Raw genomic sequence first — 24,329 nt, 5'->3', positions numbered from 1 at the left:
ACAAATCACAGGCTCAGTTACTTTAGAAGGGCATAAGAAAAGCACTAATATTAATTTGGCTCTAGTGCCATGTCATTGGAATGCCAAGGCATGGGTACCAGGCTCACTGGTACTGACCTCTGCAGACACTTGTCATGGTGTGCTGGGGAAACTGAAACGGAATGACAAACCCAGCCTGCATAGGGACAGTTCCACAAGGGACTGGTAGGCTGTTACACCACTCACTGGAATTTAAAAACATTATCATCAAGGGCTTCTTAAGTCCCATTGCCCCACATCTACACCTCTCTTCAGTGAACTTTGCATTATATTTATGTACTTATTTTCCGCATCAACTGTCTTCACCACCAATAAATATAACCCCTGTCTAGCACAATTGCAGCCACATAGTGTAAATTCTGTAAATGTTAGGTGAATAAGTAATTCAACTCAACTTGGTCAGCAAATGTGCACTGGGGACCCCATGTTTTAGGTACTGAGGATACAGCAATAAATAAAATACTCAAAGTCCCAATTCTTAAGGGCTTACATTCTAATGGGGGAAGAGACAGACAGTGGGCACTGAAAAAATGGAACATGCTAAACATGTTAATTAATTAGAAAACATGTAGCACACTAACTATGGAGAAAGAGAAAAGTGAGGTAAGGAGAAAGGAAGTGTGGATAGTGGAGGGGGAAACAGTGTTGCTGTTTTACATAGGATGGCCAGGGAAGGTCTCTGACAAATTTGCTGAAGAATTATGAAGGAAGCGAGGGGGAACGTCACTCAGATGGCTGGGAGATTACACTAAGATGGAAGGAGCAACTAATGCAAAGACCTTAAGATGCAGCTGGGGTGGGGCTGATGAAAGAGAAACAGCCATGAAGCCAGCGTGGCTAGAAGGGCGTGAATAAGGACGAGAGGGGTGGAGACAAGAGGTGGCAACTGGGATGGAGTAGGTGGTCGTGAAGGACAGATCACATAGTTTTACAGACCATCATAAAGCATTTGGTTTTGACTCTGAACAAGTTAGGAAGATTTTGAAATGAACAGTGATGTATACATTGAGCATAGATTTTAGTGGGGAGCAAAAGTGGAAGTATCCCTACTACCAGTTAAAGCTCTCTGAATAAATGAATGAAATGAAATGAATGAAACCCAATTAGTAAGTGGGCAAAAAAGAATTCTTTCTTGTGTGATTCCCAGTATTTTTCACTCCAGTTTAGACATCTCTCTACACTATTGAAAACTTTTTTTTTAGGATGTGTTTCTACCTGCAATTCAGGTCAGCCTGAGCTTTCTAAGGTATAGGTCAGTCACTAATAGTCTTTAGAACTGGTATGATACAAAGCCATGCAAATTCTTTGCTCAAAGAAGAGTCTACAGAACATGTATGTATGTATATAAAGTATATGTACAACCAACTCAAGATGCTTACTTGCCCTATCAGTTCAAACACATACTCTGTATGAGGAGCTTTTCATTTCTATGGTTGTGTTCAAATGACCTTCCTGCTTTGAAGATGAAGAAGACATGGGAGAAACCAGAGTGCTATAGACTGAATGTTTATGCTCTCCTCAATTTTTTATATTTAAACCTAATCTCTAACGTGATGGTATTTAGGGTGGGGCTGTTGGGTGGTGATTAGGTCACCAGGGTGGGGCCCTCATGAATGAAATTAGTGCTTTTGTAAAAGAGACCCACAAAGCTCCTTAGTCCCATCCACCATGTAAGGTTCCTATGAACCAGGAAGCTGGCTCTCATCAGATGCCAAATCCTCCAGGGCCTTGACTTTGGACTTTCCAGCCTCCAGAACATTGAGAAATAAGTTCCTGTTATTTATAAGCCACCCAGTATTTGATTTTCTGTTATAGCAGCCCAAGTGAACTTAGACGCCAGAATCCCCAGTGTTTGTTTCTCTATAAAACTCTGAACCCAGAGTAAAGCCTAAATGTTATTTTAAAAGATACAACAAATGGCGTTATGTTGTCGGTTTTTATGGCTGAGTAGTATTCCATTGTATAAATATACCACATCTTCTTTATCCAGTCATCCGTTGATGGACATTTAGGCTGTTTCCATGTCTTGGTTATTGCAAATAGTGCTGCTCTGAACATTGGGGTGCGGGTGTCTTTTTGAAGTAGGGTTCCTTCTGTATAACTGAAAAACTGTGCTCTACACTGGAATTTGACACAACATTGTAAAATGACTACAACTCAATAAAAAAAGAAAAAAGAAAGAAAAAAAAAAGGATATGACATTTAGGGAGGTTGATAGACCCCAGTGGCTAGGAAGAAGCAGAGTTAACTAGTTATATTAGTTCCCCAGATCAAATTGTTAGACTTAGACTTAAAAAAGCTAGTGTTTCTGAAGTGCAAAGAGGATTAACAATTAGTCACATAGGTTGTCACTTAAAATAGAAAGACCCATGTTCTAACCCCCCCGACTGTCGCTGCTTCAGAAATTTTTATAAAATAGTCCAGTGTTTTACATGCAAGTTTAATTTTTTCTCTCATTCTTATTTCCATGGATACTAAGGATTTCTAAGCCCTAGTCCTTGCAAGTAAAAAATAAAGAGCAATTCTGTCTTTATCTAGGTTTGTCCTTTGTCTATCCATCAAGTTCAGACTTGGAATTGTATGTGACACGCTTGAAAACCAGTTTGACTTAGGTGTTTAGTTTTCAGTGTAGACCAAAAATCACTCAACTTGTTTTTTTTTTTGATATGAAGCCCTTTGTGAAATTGATGCTGTAGACCCTCTCCATGGACAAATGTGCATGTGCACACACACGTTAGGCATGAAATGTAATTTCAGACGATCCACAGACTTCCTGAACCCTATCCATGGAACTCCTTATAGAGAGGTGAAGTATTTAATCATATTACATGTGCATTCAGGTCAAATCCACTGTCAGGATATACTGATACAAGTGAAATCAGGCTCATGTGAATAGAAAGTGGTACATTTTTATCCGAAGTTTTTACTTTGCTGTGATTTTTTTGGCTAGTTTTCCCTTACTTAACAAGCGTAACGTATAACTTGGCCTTTTATTAACCTGTGTGTTATGGAAAGACGTTTTTATTCCAGGGTCTCATTCCACTGTATCATTATTTCAGTTTGTATGTGGGTGATTCCCATCCAGGAAAGACTAGCACAATAAACACATGATCTAGACATTTACTTTTGTGAGAGAATACATTTTCTCCTTGTTGACTGAGTTGGGTTAGTGCTTTCTGTAACTTGCAATGAAAACTGGATCAGAGATTTCTGGGTAGTAAGATATCAGATGATTGGACCTTTAGGCACATTTTTTAAAAAAGCAGTGAATTAATAATACTCCTAATTAAATTAATTCTAGGTATTCCCCCTGTTATGGTTAACTGCATTTTTTGTTTGTTTTAGGATAAGGAATTAAATAGTTATATTAGGATGTCTTTCACTGAACAGAATAGAATTTGGAGAACACAGTGGACCAAGCCCCAGGCTTACTTGCTTGGATCTGCTCCTTTGAAGTAGGCGTTGACCGTTTCTGTAAATGCTGCTGCAACAGGGAGGGTGTCCTGGGCTCCCATGGTTAGGGGGCTGGGTCCCCGGGAAGAACCTACATGAAATGAAAAACCTTCATTTAATGTGGGTTGGAGACATCTTAGTATACGTGGAACTAAAAGCTCATTCAAAGGTTAAAGTCTGAAACCTAATTACTGGGGGAATAAAGTAATATGCTAAGAACCATAACTCTGTATATTCAACATAGAGCTCAAGTATTTAAAAGGAAATATTTGGCTGGTTTACAGACAAACACACTTGAAATTAATCAATTACATGTTTTACTACGGAAAAAAAAATCCAAGCAGAAGTATAAAATCATAAGGGTTTTCAATGTTTTACCTGAAGCGTAAGGCAGTATTTGCATGACAGTTTGTACAGCAGGTAGTTAGTAAAGAAAATTATTAGCTTCCTGTTTGAACATTCACCTTATACAATTGTCTATACACTCAAAACTGTTTGCATTTCTTCATTTTAAACAGACAAACATCAACCCCCTCACGGGATACCATGTTACACATTGTCCTCTCCTGGATTGCTTCCATTTCAAAAAGTCCAATTACCATCCGACTAAGGAGGCTCAAGTGTACATGTCCCCAAATATATAAAACCCAAACATATACCTTGACTTAGTACAAACACATAAATGCATCAATTCACATAATTAAAAATAACAGCAGTACTTATGCTTACTGGACATCTGCTATATACCAGGGACTACACTGAATACCTTACAAGAATTATAGCACCCCCCCATCGGCCCTGTGGGATAAGCATTATTATTTCTGTTTTACAGAAACAGAACTGATGATCAGTGAGGTAAGTGACTTGCCCAAGATAACCTATTTAAGTGGCAAAACTAAAATTCAAACCTAGATTTGCCACCCTATAAGGCACGTGTTTTCCCCATGCTGTTTATACCACATAGTTTGTCTAAATGAAACATTTTCTTGTATGGTTTTGATATAACTTGAGGTTTCCAAAGGGAGCCAAGTTGAGGATGGTTGTCTTCGTTATCAATCTCTAGACATGGGACTGAAGAGTCGAGTTTCAGTAAGGACCAAGTATTCATTATGTCTCCCATTCACTGCTTCTCTTTCCCATCACACAAAACACATTTACTCCCCTGACCTTGTCACAGACTATGCCATAGACTTTTTATCTCTTACCTTCAGTAACTTCTATCCTCTTCTCTGATTATGAAAAAAATTTACCCTTTGTATATTTCCCTCCTCAGTAAAGCTTTCCTTGATAATTCCAGTTCATGCCAGGTTGTCTACTTTTTGTGTCTTCCCTTGGCTTTCAGTATCTTGGACGTGGTCATTGATCATCAACAAATATTTACTTATTATCAAACACAATGGTAGGTGCTGGGGATTCAAACACAAATTAAACATAATCCTTGTCCTCAGAGACTTACAGTTCAATGTACTAATATCATCATTAACATCATCAACATTCACTACCAGACTTACTTCCTTAAGCATTATTTGTTGCATACTTCCTATGGGTTTTATCTTCACATTATCTATGTAATTGTATGAAGTAAGCATTATCTTCATTTGGTAGTGGTTGGAATCAAGGCTAAGAGTTTATATAACTTTCTTAGTCTTGCACAGCTGGTATGCAGAATATTTAAAATTGGTACCCAGATACATATAAGTTCAAAGTTTAGGCTCTGAGGACTGTATGAATTTGCTGCCTTTGTGGTCAGTTACAGTACCATCTGAGGGCAAGCAAACAATTACAGTAGCATCGAGTGAGTCTTAAGTTGGAGTACGCATGTCTAAGTCTTTGCCACCACAAGACTGTAAACTTTTAGAAGGAGGGAGCTGTGACATAAGCTTTTATGAACCATCCACGGTCCCTAAAACAGAGCCAGGTTTCCACTGATCTTTCATTAAATCCATGTCGAATTATCCATTGTTGGACCTCAGGAAGGTAACATTTAGATACATCTATAAATAAAAAAGGCACTGAACAGGTGCCTCTATTATTCTGTAATAGAATTACTCAGCTTGCTTTCTTATTTTTCAAATAGTTACTGAATAACTATTAGATCCTGGAGGAGAATGGCTTCTCTGTTAGTTAAAACTGAGTGAGAATGGTGAGAGGGGTGGATTCTCACCATTATTTCAGGGTTCCATGTGATTGGGACTTGGAATTTGGTGAGCATACAGATGGATTTGTAATCAAATAATCAAAGGAATTTGATAAGTGTTCTAAGAATGCTCTGAGCAAAGCTCTATGAAAGCACTTCATATTGCTTAGATAGGCCAGGGGAGGTGTCATTGAGAAAGTAACACTGGAGCTACAGTTTGGAAATGGATAAGACCTCACTATAAGGTGATGTTGTTAGGAAGTGGGGCCTTTGGGACATCATCAGGTTATGGCAGCGGGGCTCCCATGAATAGGATTAGCGCCCTTTTAAGAGCGGCCCCAGCTAGCTTGTCACTCCCACCACGTGAGGACGCAGTGAGTCTCTGGCGTCTGCAACCTGCAAGAGGGCGTTCACCAGAACATGACCACGCGGCCAAACTGATCTTGGACTTACAGGCTCCAGAAACATGAGAAATAAATTCTTGTAGTTTACGAGCCATGCAGGCTGTGATATTTGTTACAGCAGTCGGAACAGACTAAGTCATGCTGTTCAGGCCAGCTCTGTCCTTCCTGACCCACTTCCTCCCTCTCCCTCCAACAACCCTATACTCTACTGCGTTCACCTCTGGGCACTACCGTTCTTGTTGTAGGTTTGATCAATAATGCCAGAGAAGGAGAAAACAGCCAAAATTTTACCAAGGACCCTTTTACCTTAAAGGATCCACAATTTACAATTCTAATTTCTTCACATCCTTACACGTTGGAATAAATATGCCATTTTCTATTTTACTTTTTTCATTTATTACATAATTTTCCTTATTGCTATCTGGTCTACATAGCATTTTCAGGTTATATATTATTCTACAAGTGTTCTCCAAATGTTGGGCCATTTCTAGGTAGCAATTATTCTAAATCCATCTTGGTACAAACTGGTTTTCTTTTCCTTTTTAATTATTTCCTTAAGATATAGTTTTAATAATACAAAGTGAGATGACCTAACTATAAGGTAGATAAATTTTTGATTACTAAGAATGCCAGATTATACTCAGTGAAAAATGCTATTAGGAATAAATGAATGCTTTTGATCCCCTGCAGTAACTCAGAGAATCTTTGTTAATATAATTATTGGAAAAATGGGCTAAAACCAGGAGAATGTCTAAGATGTTGAGAAATTCAAACCTCATGGCCTACGATGCCTAAGAGGGGCCTGACAACTATTTTCAAATATCTGAAATAATATTTCTAGACAGTGACTCAAGGGACCAGAGTTCATGGCCATGAATCTGCAAGTTAATAGCTTTGTGATCTTGGGCAGGTCAACTAACTTTAGGTTTTCTCAACTATAAAATGAAAGCAAAAGACCACATCATCTCTGTTTTAGGATTTTATGATTTTAAGTTGATTATAGGCATTTAAGGGTTTTCAAGCAATAGGAACAATATTCTTACACAGAAACAAGCTGCTTTGAAAACAGGATCCCCTCACTGGCAATTTGAGTGGCTCTGCCAAACATCTACTGAGCCTCCACTGTGTGTGACATAGTGGCGGGGACACAAATGTGTAAACTTTCAGGAAATAAGATATAAGCATATAGAAAACCTAGTAACAATCACACATGCAAACAAGAGCTGAAGGCAGAAGGTTCAAGTGACAGCTCCATGAGAGTATTTCACGGCAAATTTAATTGCCAGACGAGCAGAGCAGGCGATGCCACTCCTTGACTTAACAAAAGGAAGCCTGGGCTCTGGAGTCATACAGCCTTGGATGTGAATCTCAGCTCCTCTACTTAAACGACCTGAATGACCAGGAGCAAGCTTTTTAATCAATCCGTGACTCAGTTTCCTCATCTTTAAAATAAGATAGATCATAATATCTATGGTAAAGGCTTGTGGTGGACATCACATGGGGTAACGTTTGTGAAATCCTTAACACTTTATGTACCATGAAAACATCTTATTGTTGCTGTTATTTTGTCACAAGGAGCTTTTGAAGGTTGTTGAATTAGAGTCGGTTCTTTGAATTTGAGTATTTAGGTAGAAAATGAAGACAGATGCTAGCACAAATAGTACTCCTCACTGAACACGGAGATAGACTAGAGTTTTTAGGTTCTTTCCATCCCTAAAATTCCCTTATCCTAAGAACAATGAATTCCATCACACATGTTTAATTTTTTGTGTATGACATGGGTGGCTACCGTATCATTCAAGTTACCTGATATAATGGTTGGATTAATAGGAGATGAAAGTTGGTTGAATGCATCTTTGTCATTTGATTCATTTGAACATGACTTCCTGAAATAATTAGGCATTGTGCTAGGTGCTGAGGGAGTCACAGAAATGTATGAGATGTGCCCCTCCCTTCTTGGAACGTAACAGTAGGGAAGGGAGGGTATAAAATTAGATACATATGAAAGATAAAGAACTACATGGAGCTAGATAGTAGTTTAATATTATAATTATTATATTACTGTTAATGATTGTTTTTAAACAATTCAAGGTAGAAATAGTATTTATTATGTCTACTCTATAATAAAATAAAATATCAAACACTAATATGGCTTTGCGTTCTTTATACATTGAATGGATAAACAGATTTAATGTAATTATCTCTGTTTCACTAGCCCAAGTTCACTCTGCTAGTAAGTGGTAAAGCTGAAATTCCATCCTAGGTCCCTTAACTCTAACAAAAACAACAGTAACAATAACAAAAGCTTTGTAGATTTTACTGCATACTAAGAACTACTCAAGGGGCTTTGCTTGCATTAACTCTTAATGCTGATAATACCCCCATTAGAGAACTACAATTATTAATTTTGTTTTCCAGATGAGAAAACTGAGGTTTCAAGTCACTCAGTAGCCTTACCCACAGTCACCCAGTGAGCAAGAAGGAAGAACAGAACTGGGATGCGAACCTAGGCCTTCCTGCCTCTGGATCCCACACTCTTAACCTCTCTGCTCCAGGAGCAAAAAGTCAGATCAAGATCATGTTATGCATCTCATGGCGCATTTGTGGTACCTTCAGGACAAGTTGCTACTACTAGCTTGTCGAGTCCTGACAAAGAGCTTAACACCATCACCTTCACTGACTTCATGGAATCCCATATCCTTTCTAAGACTGGCAATTTCACTTTGCAATATATGCGCACTGTATTTGCATTGCATGTCCACTGCTTGTAATATCAGACACGTATGGAGAAACTGACCAAATCTGGGTATTATGTAATGAACAGGCATAGATGCTGTAGAAGCTAGTGTTGACTTGGTAAAATATTAGAATGGGGACTAAAGTTGTAAGGTTAATACCTTCATGTTGTGTTGGTCTTTACCTTTTTACAAAATCCAGTAACTGCAAAGACACCAGTAATGACACTTAGGTAAGAAATTTCATTACTATACGTGAATCTGAGTTCCTGCACATAGTAAATACTGAACAAATTATAGCCATTATGATTACAGAGAAGGAAAATTTGCCTGGAAGTCACAATATGTAATATGTTATATCTGTTACATGCTTTTCAGTATGCAAGGTCTTCACCTTCATGAAAACAAGGAAGGCATACTTTAAAAGCCAGTTATCACAGAATAGAATTAACGATACTTAATTTCTGGATATGTAAGTAGAATTAGTTATTTCCAGTCTTCCTCTTCATAAGCCCCTGCTTACCTGCCCTGGAGATACATATATATTCATGTGCATATATTTTTGCTTTTCAAATTCCACTCAGTCCAGAAACATATAATTGGCAGACATTTTTGTCATGTTTTATAGAGAATTTTCTTCAAACTGTCTTTGTTAACAGTTCTCAGGCCATCATCCAACATGAATTAATGCCCTAATTAATTAGCTTCCTAAAATAATATATTTGACTAAGAAAATGGGAAAATTGTGTTTCATTTTGATCATCACAGCCACATCCAGCATATTCAACACAAGGACTGTTGTTAGAAATGATCATAAGGCAGGAGACAAAGCCATAATGAAATGTCTTTGGTATGAAGACTCGCAGGACCAAACCCTAGCCAATTTCACACAGGCGGCATGAGCGTTTGACTAAGCACCTGAAGCTGGGCCAGCCACAGCACGGCACCGCAAAGGATGTGGGGCACCACGTGCGTGAGAGCTCATCTCTGCAGAGCACTGTATGGGCTGGCCATTGTGCTGAATACTTTACATACATCATGTCTCCTAGTCTCCAAACATCTCCTTGGGGTACGCACCATTATTATGCACATGTTACCATTGAGGAGATTGACGTTTAGTGAAATTAAATAATTTGCTTAAGGTAACTTGCTTGACAGTAAGTAGAAAGGTGCTGAGACTGAAAACCACACCTAACATGAACTGTGTTCTTAAACTCTGCTCGGTAATAGCAGTGGTGGGCCATTCATGTGAGTAAGCCTTGCTCCAAGATCCACAGCGTGTGTTCTCAATAAGGCAGCATCACCCCAAAAGGGGTAGAAATTGGTTCTTGGGGGAAAGTGAAGGAAGCCTTTACTTTTTTGTGTATAAAGCACACAGATATACCTACAGTACATAACCAGTACATCTGTGATATTAAAATTCTACTGGGGAGCAATTAAGAGGAAACAAAGGTCTAAAAAGACTGTGGGTAAGGGAAGGGGGATAACAAAAAAACAGTTTGAGAAGCACTGGTTTACAGTTTCAAAAGGGCCTTTGGTTGTGAATGTCCTTTATACCCCCATCAACTCTCTTGGTAAGAACTTTATAAAGCACTGGTTTTGCTAAAGGACAATAATAGTTTATTCCTTTCTTCAAACTTACACTGAATGAATAATAACTGTGTTGCCAAAAATTATGAGTGGGCTCCTCAAGATCCCTGGGAAAATATCCAGTAAAGACCCCACAAAGGAACAGAGCTCAGGAAAGGGAGGGCGAGAGCGTGGCTGAGCCGGGAGAGATGCTCTCCCATGAGCAGTGTGGGCAGCCCCTGCGCTGAAGCAGGAAAGAGGCGTATACTCCACGGATCTGCTGTAATCAGAGGAGCTGGGGAGAGCCTGCGTCAGGCTTCAAACCAAACAGGAGCAAGGTCAGACTACAACGGTAGGGGACAGTGACACAGGCCCGAGAGCACCCAGAGAACGAGTAGAGCGTCTGCTAAGGAATGAGGAGAACTAGAGGACTTCCAAGCAGGTCGGGCTGGTGGAGTACGTTTTTCTGTGGAAAGTAAGTATTTCCAGAGACATGGTGGCTACTTAAAGGTATGGCCGTGGAGTTGACAACACCAGCATATTACTAGCCTGCTAGCGTCTTTCGCAAGTACAAGTGGGATACATGTATACTTTTAAAAAGGAAAAGAATATAGAAATATAATATTAATACAAGGAATTAATATAAGCAATAGTATAACAAATAAAATATAAGGAATAAAATATTCACTGAAGAACCATGAATGGTTGAAAGGTTTGAAAGCAAGTTCAGCCTCACTAGTACTCAAAGAAATACGACAGGAAGAGAGACAGAATGTTTTACCTTTTCAGATTAGAAAAGATCTAAAAAAAAATACTTCATGCTTGTGAACATATAATGAAAGAGGCACTATAATATAGTGTAGATGGAAGAACTGGTATAAATTTTCTAGAAAACTACTTGGCAATGTGAACCGTGAACCTTTAAAAGTTTCCTAATTTTAGCCCATAATTCCAATTTTAAGAATCTATTCTAAGAAAATGTCTGAAGGCCAAAGAATCATGTGTAAAGATGTTCATTACACATAGGAGAACTTGAAGCAATTTAAATGCCTAATCATTGAATTGAAATAAATCACAACTCATGACAGAATGAAATGTCACGCAGATACTAAAAAGTTTTCAGTAATTAAAAATGGAGCTAAAAACAATCACATATGACATTTTATCTATTAGACTGGAAAAGGTGAAAAATACTGACATCTTAATGTTGATAAGCAAATGCAAAAAATATTAATTACAATGTTGGTATGAATTTTTGGATAGGCATTTGGTAGTTTGTAGTATTATTTTAAACGTGCATACCGTTTAACATAGCAATTCCATTTCTAGCAATTTATCTTTTGGAGAAATTCACACAAGTACATGAGAATATAGGTTTAAGTCCACTCCTTGCACCATTTTACATAATAGCAAAAAAATACAGATATAAACCAACCTAAATATTTATTAATAAAAGATAGGTACAGCCATATAGTATAATACTGTGGAACCATTAATATGATTATGGGTATATGTATGTATATGCACACATATATATATACCCACACACTCTGTATTCTGCATTTAAATGGCTACTATTGACTGCAGGTTATAGAGCAGAATATATCTTCTATTTGCATAAAATCGTACATATTTCCTTGACTGTAAGAAACATACTTTTGAAAACATAAAAGTATTAAATTTCTGAAATTGAGATGCATTTTGTAATCAATGGCAAATGAAAACGCAGCTGCTAGCAGCGAGGGTCCCAGCGTTGTCTCTGCTTGCCCTGGTGGGAGCCTAACTACGTGTAGACATGATCAGCTCGTCTCACAGGTTCCTCAGCTGAGCTGAGTTATTTGAATTGCTAGCTTCTCACGTATTTGAATTGGACCCTTATTTCCTCTTAAAAAATTTTTTCTTAAGGTTCCATCCGATGTAGTAATGAAGTAAAAACTTATTTGTACACAGAAGATAAACCGTCACACTCCAGGGTATGCAACTGCAGGCAGGAGAAACTGCCAGAATCTTTGAAATCTAAACCACGGAATTTTGAAAGATGGGACAAGTGGGTTATGACTGAATTATGCATCATGAAAGGATATATAACTCAGGTGTTAAAACTGTATCTGTCAATAACTTCTGGCTGACTTTCAAGAAAGTTATTTACCTGTTGGCAGTTTATAAATAAACTCAGGAATCCAAATGCAGATAAAAGCCTGGAATTTTTGATGTGCCCCCCCCAAAAGAAGCTGTCAACATCAAAGAGAATAAAGAGGTCAAGATTATGAACGTGCGGTTTAAAAAGCATCAAGTCTCTGTGATGTTAAACATAACTGCTGATGGCCAGAAGTGATTTAGATATGTTTTTAATTCTGAAATTGAAATCAGTTTAGATTCAATTTCTGATGGTTATACTGAAGACAGTGGCTTGCACTTTGTTTGTTAGAAAAAAATATATTTTTTTTTACATTTAAGGAAGCTTATTTTGCACCGGAAATGTTGTTATTAAACCAATGGAACATATCCCAGTGAATGGCTTTTTGGAATTAAGTATATGCAACACACACACACAAACACATGTGATTTCCTGGCTGTATTTACTCCTTTTTTTTTTTTTTTTTTCAGTTCCAGGATCTTTTTTCTCCTTTAGCTCTATTGAGGTATAACTAAGAAATAAAATTGTAAGGTATTTGATGTGTACATGGTGATGACTTGATATACATACACATTGTGGGAGGATTCCTCCCATCAAGTTAATTCATATGCTGATCACCCTTCCTTCCTTTCTTCCTTCCTCTCTCTCTCTCTTTCTTTCTTTCGTGTGAATATTTAAGTTCTACTCCCTTAGTAAATTTCCATTATACAATACAGGACCATTAACTATAGTCACGATGTTATACACTAGATCCTCAGACCATACTCATCTTATAGGTGAAACTTTGTACCCTTTTACCAACCTCTCCCTGTGTCCCCTACCACCCAGCTGCTGGCAACCACTTTTCTACTCTGTTTCTACGAGTCTGACTTGTTTTCCCTAGATTCCACATAGAAGTGATACCGTGCAGTATTTGTCTTTCTTTGTCTGGCTTACTTCACGTAGCATAATGCCCTCAGGATGCATCCATGTTGTTGCAAACAGCAGGATTTCCTTCCTTCTCTGTGTTCACTCTTTTATCTATACTTTCCCATATTTTGAATTTTTAAAAGTAATGTGCTTACATCAATTTCATGATCAGAATAAAATAAATTATGAACTGCTTTCAAATATAGTTTAATGGCATGGGGGACATTATCATATGATAAAATAAAAGAATGCATTATTATATAGTGCATGAAAATATAAACTACACACATACACACACATACACGGTCAGGTACACATGAAAAATCTTAGAAATAAAATACACTAAAATGCTAACAATGGTTATCTATGGTTATTAGATTATAGATTATTTCATTTTCTTTATAGCTTTCTGTTTTTCTAAGTTTTCTGTAATGAGCATGTATGGTGATAGTGTGGCAAAAAAATTATAAATAGAAATTGAGAGTTATCCTGGGATCTTAAGTAATACTGAAGTTTCTACATTTCTCCTTTATTTGTTTCTTGAATGGTCCCTGTTCTTACAGTTAAGAAGTGGATGCTGGTAATTCTGAATGCCATTGAAAGTTATTCCCCTAGGGAGCTGATATTTATGAATGGAGAGGCATAACGAATGCTGTCGGATGTAGTCTGACTGCCTGAAAGCCTGCTATTTGAGCTGCCAGTTTCTTGGGGAACGGGCTGTGAGCAGAGTCCAAAAAAAGGCCAAATCTAGGAAAGGCGTAATCAGCATTAAATAACTCATTCTTCCTCTTCCTGGACTCACCCTTTACAATGACAATTGCAACTCTTGAAAGTCACCAAAACATCCTTGAAAGATTAACCTCACCCTTGCTCCTTTGTGACACTTCTCCAGAATAACCTTTTGTGTTTTCTCAAAGGCATGGTTGAGCTTCTCAATCAAATCTTAGGGGAAGCCATGTGGCAGTTACTCTGACTAGAAGACCACGCAACACAACTGTTAGCGGCACACACTGTCTGTGCACGTACGCCAGTGGGAAACGAGGCCCCAAGGCTACCTTTACTCACATCCTGGTGACTCAGTACAGCAGAGCCAGCAGAAGAGGAACAAGCCCATGAAAATTCCTGTCTGCTGAAAGTCCACGCTCTAGCAGAAATTATTACCACATACATGTTGCAAAATAGTTTAAGACACAAAAGGGTTAAAATCTTAAGGGCCATGACTTCTCTTAACACCTCATCTCAAATGCCATATCCTGATGACCCCAAATTAATCTTTGCCTTAATAAATAAGAAATGAATGTAAAATTCTTAGCACATACTAAGTATTCATTAATGTTCATTATTAAGAAATGATTACATTTGAATTGTACTTTGTAGTTTACAAAGTCCTTTCACAAGTAACTGACTAAAATCTGTTAGGGGGTATGTATGGTGTTGATGAAATATATTCATTCCACACACATAAAAGGGCTTAGAAATGGGAGATTCTCTTGAGTCTTGACATCACCTGTCTGAATCACTTTTTCGTTTACCGTGTCAGCTCTTCTCTCTGAAGGGGGTAGTCAGAGGGCCTCCTCTGTGTCTGGGGGAGTCAGGAGTACAATGCATGGGCTGCCTCCAGCTGTGGACAGCTCTTCTTAGAAGACACATAATAAAAAGCTATTATACAAACTATTATATATAAATAAGCATCAAGGATATATTATACAACACAGGGAATATAGCCGATATTTCATAATGACTATAAATGGAGTATAACTTTTAAAAATTGTGAATCATTATATTGTACACCTGTAACTTATATAAGATTGTACATCAAATGTACATCAATGAAAAAAAATGCTAGTGTGCAATGAAGGCTCACAATCACGCCAAGGTAAACAGATCTCTCTTGTGATTCTCGGCTTCTCCATTCTTTTCTCAGAAAGCTTGAAATCACTTGTCAAATCTGCTGAAATGCCTTGATTTACAAATTCTTTAATAAAAGAGATGGTACCAGATTTTCTTCTAACATCTCCCATCAGCATTAACACAGTACATGGAGGAGTGTTATCACCAGGTAGATCATTAGTCTCAGCCAGTCAGCTTTAATGATAGGCTCTGATGGAGGCTGGTGGCGGCGAAGGGGTGCGTGTACAGCAGGGAGGAGGGCTTCTACCTCCAAATCATTCTCCTGCTCCATAAACTGTGGGGAAAAGATTGCTCATTGTCCCTGCTAACAAAGATCAAGTTGCCAGATGTTTTATGTGGAAGAACACTAGACTACAGCCTCCCAACCTTCTCCAAAGCAGGCAATGACTAAACAGAACAGTCTAGGGATGTGTGAAGTTGGACAATAGTGGTAAGAGCTAACTGTTATTGAGCACTTTGTGTGCACTGATCTTGTACTCGACTATTTAATCTTGACGAGAACCATTGCAACCCTGTGAAATAGGTTACTATTTCCTAGCCACACCGTTGCTATTCCAATTTCCAGAGAAGGAAACTGAGGCTTACAGAGATTAGGTAGCTTACCTAAAGTCACATCATGCTGAGACTAATTTAGACCCAGAAGGCTAATTCCAGAGCCAATGCGCGCGCGCACACACACACACACTTTCTCTCTCTATATATATCTATTCCATATATTTTCTCTGCTTATATGTATATGTGTGTGCACATGCATGTGTGTACTGAGGGCAAACTGATAGAAGTTAATCAGGGGCTCTTTTTCTGTTTCTAGTATCTAGGATAATAGCCAATAAACCTTTAGGTTAACATTTGCACATTACATGAGGCTTTTCATTAGAACTCTAGCTTAGCAATATTTTATCTTTCTTCAAACAGACTGTGTGTAGACTTCAATGCCACCCCTCTCCCTTCCTCTGGAAGCGCTCCCTAACCTCCAGGTCAGAGGGCCTTTCCGCTGGGTGCCTCCAAAGCACCTCTCTCCTGAATTACAACGATCTCTCCACATTATTGTAACAACTCGGTTAATGTCTGTCTTCTGTGCTCCATGAAGGTAGAGGGATGTCTTTCTTGTTCTCTACTGTGACCCCAATACCTTTCATGGTACTGTGCACATCGTAGGGACTCAAAAACGACTTGCTGATTGAATGAATTGTCCTTATAGCAGTATTATTATTAGGTAGGTAGATAAGTGGGGGCACCAGGCAGATAAGGTGGATGGTCTGGAAGATGGCGTTATGCCCACCTCCAACATAAAGGGCCTTTACTTCCTCTAAGTGAGTTTCAGCAAGAAACCGATTGGAACCCAACAGCTGCAACTGCGTGGTAGGAAGGACTGGACATGACCCAGTGCTCCTTGTAATATAATCAGCATTGCGGTTTAGGCCCCCAGGGGGTTTTCTGTGCATCATGGGTAAGGACATGCGCAAAGAGGAGAAACATGATTAGGCATTCCAGGGGCAAGAGCCGTTGATCAAGTGAAAAAACATTTCTAAGCTAGAGTACAAGTGAGGGGGCAAAACAAAGACTTTCCCTCCTTTGGATCAGCTTGCCTCCCATTCTTGGAGGTGTACGTTTTCTTTGCTAAATAAAATTTTAAAAATCTTTCAGTACACAATGTTCTTTCTCTCATCTGAGTTCTTATTTTTGGGTAAGAAAAGAACTGGGATCTTTTCCCTTCCCCTTTTGGGGTAACATTATCAAGGCCATATTCTACAAATTCGTTCATTGTTTTCTCTATCAGATACCTACCTAGTGCAGAATTAGGTAAACATGGTAAATAAACCTCAGCATTTTGCTATGCATCCATTATAATAAAATCTGTGCACCCCCACGTAGACACGTGAAGACAGTCCTGACTCCTGATAAAGAATATTAACTATAAGTGTGCCTGGGCACATTGCAGCTACTACGAGGAGTGTTTCAGAAACCCTGTAATATCATAATGAACAACTAATTCCTCCTTTTGAACATGACTTATATGATTATAAATTTACTAAAGGGGTAGGTAGGGAACTTTAAAATTGTTTGCAAGATCTGCTACTTCATGGAAAAAGAAAAATGAAATGCCCTATATAAACCAATTTTCTTTCTGCTCATAAGCAAACAAATACAAAATGTATTATTCAATTATTTCTAAGACTTAAATGAGTCATTGCATTTTTATTTCATGTGCACAACAAAAATTAAAAATCCCCTCAATCTCATATGATGTTCAGTTTTGAGTGTTCATGTCGATGTGTCAAGAAGAAGAAAAAAGAGAAAGAGATCAAAGATTGCAAGACAGATGAGAAGGACAGACACACATGTGAGGACCAAAGGCGTGGGCAGGCGGCAGTCAGAGAAAAGAGGTCAGACGCCACCACTATGTTAACTTGTAACTGCAATAGCGGTCTTCTAGAAGGCGGTATTCTCCTTCTAGGCTTGATGTCTGCAATTTTCCTGTCTGGTACTTAGGTTAACGATCATACTCAGAGTGCAACTGGGTCAGACAGTTAGGTGTTCCCCTGAGCATGAACAACAGATCAGCAAAAGATCTAGGCACCTAATATATTCCACAAAAAATATCCACAGAGTAGCGTGCATTCAGTAGTCACCATTCATATTTGTGTGGCTATTTAAAGAAAAGATACAACTGGAGCAAATTCCAAGTTACAAGGCATTCCTTTTCCAATAGGGCTCCTGAAGACAGACTTGCCCCCAGGCTAAACCTCCCTCCATGGATTCAGCCCTTATCTCTACGCAAATAACTCCCAAATTTCCACAGTCTCTGTATTCCCGGACTCATACTGCATGGATGGTGTGCAGGGCCTCAAAGCTGAGCGGCATCAAGAGCAACTCATCCCTTCCGATCAAATCTAGTGCTCTCGGAATCTTCTTTCTTCTGGTTTACAGCAGCAGCCTCCTCCCTTTGGCTCACAATGGACGCTTTCACTCCCCACCCTCCACATTCTATTAGATGTCACATGTTTCCACCCCAGTGGTGTTCTTCAAATCCCTGGATGAAAGTGGTACAGTTCCTTACTACTTCTCCTGAACTGCTTCAGTGAATCCCCAAATTTCACTGCACCTGCTAACCCTGAAAATCAAAGGTGATCATGCCACATCCTTTCTCAAAAAATTCTCAAAATTGCATTTGGTAATTCAAACTCCTTCACTCAGTATTTCAAGCCTTTTAGAATGTGATCTCTACTTAATTTTCAAGATCATTTCTTAAAACATCCCTTGTCACCCCCACTCCTGAATATGATGTGGATACCACTCACCCTAATGCCTTTGGTCAAGTCATTCTTCAAATTGGAGCGGTCTTTGCTGTCTGAAGTCCTCCTCATCCCTAATGTCAGCCAGGTCAAAGCCCCTGTGCCTCTAAGAAGTTTCCCCAGATTCTTCCTAGTTAAAAATCTATCCATGATTCATACATTTCTAGCATGTTTTTAGAATTCCATTATGACATTTACTGCAGGATGTTTTTACAGGCAGTCCTAACTCTTCTATTGCTATGAATTCCTGGAAGGCAGAAGCCATATCATTTTACCTCCATAACTCCTACACAAGGGCTGACAGCTAAGAGGAGCTCATGGAATGCTTGTTAAACACTGAAAAAAAGAAATAACACGAGTGAATAGTCTTTAGCTTTTCTATTCTGTTTACTATTAACCCTAGTTCCCTTTTCCCAATCTAGGGAACTATTTAACTTATGCTTCAGGTTTTGAAATTGTCTACATACAACAATTCTTCTTTTGGGTGCTTAGGGCTTTGTGCTGTTCTGATTAGTTCTTCTCTTACTAACCCCTGTCAGATGAGAAACACTGTTACATCATCTACTTCGGCACTCAGGTGAGGGTGACTCAGACTCAGGGTTCATTTCCTTTGTTGGGGAGCAAAAGGCTTCAATCTTGAGCAAAGCAAAGGCTGTCCAATATTCACATATTTTAAAGTAATTGAATCATGTTCATTTTCTTTTGCATGAGGGCCACATTCAGAGTAAACTGCCTATTTTGGACTCTTATGGCCATAAGAGAAGAAAACATACCAGCAGTGAGTCTGATGGAGATACAAGAAGATGCTCCAGGCCTTAGTCACGATCAGAGACCCACGAGGTCTCTTTAGAGACTAGGAAAATACCAGAAATAAGGAGCAAATGCATCATAGGTACAGAACATTCTCGGTTTCTTCGCTTAATTCTCCTCATTCAGTTTGCATGCAAACTCAAAGCATGAATAATGAAAACATTTCAGAGCTACAGAGTCATAAAAAGACATGGAGGAATCTTAAATTCATATTATCGAGTGAAAGAAGCCAATCTGAAAAAAGCTACATACTGTATGATTCCAACTATATGACATTATGGAAAAGGAAAACCCGTGGAATCAGTAAAAACATCAGTGAGTTGCCAGGGGTTGAAGAATTGGGAAAAAATGAGTAAGTAGAGCACAGAGGATTTTTAGGGCAGTGAAAAGTGGGGTAAGGACAATTAGTGAACACTTCCCACTTGAATGTAGTGAAATTAGCAAAATGCTTGCTTCCAAGAAAACTGGCTATGCCTTTCAGTTTTTCTTTCTCCAGTGACTTTCAGATGAATGAATTAATATCCTTCTGGTCACATGCGAAAAATCTGACCTGTCTGCTGCTTTACAGGATGCTATTACTATGTCAGGGTAAGGAAAGCTGAGTGGTCCATGACTATGATTACGTCTTAACAGTTACTAAGTAGGGATATTGAATAACCTACTGAAGGAAGTCAGAAGTTAAAAATGTCCAAAGAGTTCATTTTTTCCACATAAACAACATAACTCTAAAGAGGAGAACGCAGCCCCCAACATACAGATGAGGTCCTTATAGAAGCATGCTCTTCCTCCATGGGGGCGCATCTGGATAAAGAAGAAAACTTGCATGTAGGCTTGGCTAGTGGAGTGAATGAAAGTGGGATGGACATGAGACCAGAGGTGTCAACAAGGTCAGAGACAAGGCACAGACAGGGGGCTGGGGGGCTGGAAGGTTAGGAAAGTTGGGAAAACCCACCAGCACCACCTATGTCAAGGGGCTGAAGCAAAGACTGAACGAGATCGCGTGTGCAGGGCGGAGCAGCAGCCCAGGGCTCCAGCGAGGCAGCCTGGGTTTAAATCCCTGCTCTGCCTCTTCCTGGCTGAGTGGTCCTGCAAAAGTCACTTATGTCATCTGAATCTGAATGTCTTCATCAGTGAGTTGTGCGGATGAAATGAGATACAGACAAAATGTACTTTTTGAGTGGTGAGGGCTCAGATGCTAATTACCATTATTTATCATTTTTGTTACCTCAGGTCCTCCTGTTTATAATTGCCACCCTCAGTACGTGCCGTTCTCCTCTATTTTATTTTTTCTACAGAACTTTTACCATCTCCACACTATGTATTTTACTTATTGTTGTATCTTCTTATTTTTGATTCTCCACATTGAAATGTAAGCTCCATAGTGACAAGGGGTTTTTTTCTGTTTTGGTCCCTACAGGGGAGTGCCTAGGACAGGGCTGGCACCCAGTAGCACTTAATAAATATTTGTTGAATGAAAGAATCATTGCCTAATACAGTTCTTGGAGTACAGGAAGGGTGACAAATGATCAGTTCTGAAATAGCCAACATGGCATTTGCCAGTGGGAACCACTTCTGAGATGTGGCCAGAGGTGGGGGTTACTGAGTGGAGGGAAAGTCTGTTGGAACTGAAGAAGTCAGGGAGGCCCTGGAGCCAGCATGTTGGGTGGGTCTTCCACATCAAACCTCTGCTGCAAAATGAAGCTAGGGGGTCAGGTGGAGAATGGGATCAGAGGGGCTGCCAGCCTCTCCAAGCCTGTAGATAAATGCAGAGGAATACGCCATACGTCAGCGGAATGAGCAGATGGCTGCTTTCCACAATGGGAGCAGGGGTTAGCAGGGTAACACCAGGAGTTGGGAGAACTCAAACATTGCCTTGTAGTCCTATGACATATGGCTCCCAGAAGACTGAAGATCTTTCCGTGGAGAGTGCTATGGGAGAAGAGATGGCCCTGGAGAGAGCTGGGATTCAGTTAAGGAAACAGATGGGCCAGGTCAGCAGAGAGCCTGCAAAGGTAGAGAAGGGTGTTGCTAAAGACGTGCCTTCCCGAAGGTGTGGCAGTAAGAGCAGCGGACAGGAGCACGGGGCAGTCTAGAGATGAGCGTGCACATGGCTGTGTGCACAGAGGACAGGGATGCTATTTGGAACAAGGACACTCAAGAATGTGTGGTTGTAGGTTATTATTTTTTTTTTTCATTACAAGATACAAGATGACTTTGTAATAAGCTAACCAAGGAGAGGGACAGCACATTTCTAGAAACACCTTCAATGCTCCAGGGAATTATTCAAATATCTAGCAGTCACATCATCTCTATGTTATGGGAATAGCTTTCCCTTCCTTGAGTCTTCAATAGGATATACTCCTGGATGAATGAATTTTAAAAGTTACTACCTTTTGTAACCTTTACTTTTTTTTAAAGTCCAACTTAAATAGGTTAAAATTTCAGTGAAATTGTATATAAAAGTAAAACATGAAGACAAGCTTTGGAACTCTTGTGAGTTGGAAGATTTTTCTCTCTCTCTTGCTATGCTAACTTTGGAGATGGGAAGCATCTCATGGTATCTCCAAATAAATTCTTAAGGCAATGTTCATTAGTTAGTTGGTTGGTTGGTCAGTGGCTCAGATACCCATAGGGTAACCACAATGCCTAGAGGACTGTAAGACCAAAGCAGTGGATAAGACAGGCTAAGGTTTGGAACACTATGAAAACATTATTTAGATGACAACAATTGATACTCTAAAGGCTATTTAGAACAGATGGATATTTTGATCTGGGAGTCTTTCTCCTTCTTCTGAATTCCTTGAATAAATAATTAACAATAATCATAATATTATTAATAACAAATGTGGGTGAAGTCAGAGTGCCCTAGGAGAATATACAAGAAGTGCTGTTCAATAAAACATGTTGAATGACAGCCTCTATGGGGTTTAGAATTTGGGTAGGAGCACTATTCCCAAGACATTTTAATGTGCACTGTTTCAGTGTCACTTTGTCATCACAGCAGAAAATTAAAAAATCATTCTGGGTTGCACCAGCAAAAAATTCCTGAAAGACTAATGTAAATAAATGACAAAAATAAAACCTTTTCTATTCTTAAAATATAGCCATTCTTGTGACATTTTTAGTTTCAGGTGTTAAGGTGTCATTTTTAGTTTCTCCTAAGTCTTCCCCTGAAGTTCATTTTGACGTACTTTTATTTGCATGAGCATTTCCTGAAGAAATAATAGGGACACACATTCATGACATGGCTGCGCCTATAATCCCTTGGGAAGCCTTGTCTGTACTTCCCAGACTTGAGCAAAGTCCAAGATGAAGGTAACACAGAGACTAGAGATCCAGTTAATTTCTAGTTAAACCTCTTTCCTGCATGACCTCTCATGGACCAAACTGAGATGCTTAACGGAATTTGGATCTCACTAAATAGAATGGCGATGTTACCAATTTTAGATACCCAGAAATCTACTAACAAACATTTTATTTTCCTAAAAAGAAAAAAAATGTGGTTCACATCGTTATTCCATACGTTTATCAACACTTATATTTGATCAATGATACATATTTTAAAAACAAACTAACAACCAAAAGTTGTCTTTAGATTGGTACCTTCAAAAAAAAAGTTTCTCTCTCTCTGTTTAAAGAAATCCAAACCAAAACACATGCAAACAAGCCAATAGACACTCTAAAGCTAAAACAAACCACAACAGCAAAAAAGTTACCAAAGATGTTTTTTGGACCCCTAGACATTACTCGAAGGCTGCTGGTAACATATTGTTTACTTCCCTGGTTAAACATAGTAAACCGCAGCTGCTGCTATGGCTGGACTGAACCAGAGAAAGGGGCACGTATTGGCTGTATGTCAAGATCACCAACCTATTCAACCAGAACTTCTCCTCTGAGATGTGCTGATCAGTAAAAAGATACCTGGCCACTTTTTAACTCCATCTGATTCAAACAGGAAGTTTAGATGTTCATAAGTTTGTAAATTTTGCACCTTGGTTATTACAAAATTTATGGCCCGAGGCAATGAAGATTTCCAACATCATGTGAAAAATATGCATCCTCCTTTAAAAACTGCCTATCCACCCCTTCTGTGCCTGAGCCCGGACAACACATCGAGCGTTGGAGAAGTTTTAAATCAGACAATACTCTCTGCGGCTATCCACACTACTCCAAGCTAAGGACTTCTGTCTCTGGGACCACTTTGTAAGGAACGTTCACTGTTGAGAGAAAAAAAGCCACACTGCACAAACTACTTAAAAATCTGTATCGGTCATTCCTATTTTTAAAATTGTGTTAAAACATACACTTAAATTACCAAAGTTCTCTTTGTTGTTGTGAAATACAAGGGCAAGTTCAATATTTATATTCAGTTCTAGGGTATAGTATTTTCTGGCCAACTTTTGATCCCAGGATAAACTTAGCTGTTTAAAATGGTAGAGAGTAGAGACTTAACTGAAACATTATGTGTAAGATATCCCATTAATTAAGTTAAATTACTTAATTTTCCCTACATCATTAGTTTAAATGAGCCATTTCATCAAATGCCTGGCCTGTTAAAATGATTTAGAACTTAAATATGGAACAAAAGAATGCTAACACTTAATAAAGAATATAACAAATTATCCAACACCGAGGTTAGAGATCTGACATTATACTTATGTACATATTTTTTAATCTTCTAAAATGGCAAGTCCGATAGTAGTTGTCCATTTTAAAGTCATTCCAGTCTCAATTTCAATTTCAGAAGATGTAAACAGAACTTACTAAAAATACTCTTTTCTCTTTTCCTTATTTTTCTGATCTCCCATGCAGCATTCCTTGTCATAAGAATATATTTGTGTATTTATATTTCACAATAGTGGATGTTAAATCTGAAATATTAATTATCTAAAGCAAAGTTAAATGGCAGTTCCAGCCAAAAATGTCCCT

The 24,329-nt window shown here is 38.8% G+C and overlaps 1 protein-coding gene and 1 long non-coding RNA gene across 13 annotated transcripts in view; one reads left to right on the top strand and one right to left on the bottom strand.

Moving 5' to 3' along the window:
* The window catches only part of SGIP1 (SH3GL interacting endocytic adaptor 1), a 184,429-nt gene that overhangs the window by 18,846 nt on the left and 141,254 nt on the right, over positions 1–24,329 (bottom strand). For all 12 annotated transcript variants that reach the window (XM_032494517.1, XM_032494518.1, XM_032494519.1 and 9 more), the window contains one exon: positions 3,472–3,583. In XM_032494517.1, coding sequence (XP_032350408.1) covers positions 3,472–3,583 — 112 coding nt within the window. The remainder of the gene's footprint in view (positions 1–3,471; positions 3,584–24,329) is intronic.
* Positions 1,556–21,200, top strand: LOC116668067. Its single transcript, XR_004325145.1, has 3 exons — positions 1,556–1,637; positions 15,700–15,703; positions 21,190–21,200. It is a non-coding gene; the product is annotated as an uncharacterized LOC116668067 (long non-coding RNA).

Source organism: Camelus ferus, chromosome 13 (genome assembly GCF_009834535.1).
Source record: "Camelus ferus isolate YT-003-E chromosome 13, BCGSAC_Cfer_1.0, whole genome shotgun sequence".
Taxonomy (NCBI): Eukaryota; Metazoa; Chordata; class Mammalia; order Artiodactyla; family Camelidae; genus Camelus; species Camelus ferus.
The sequence above is the reverse complement of the archived record's forward strand: the minus strand, read 5'-3'. Positions and strand labels throughout refer to the sequence as shown.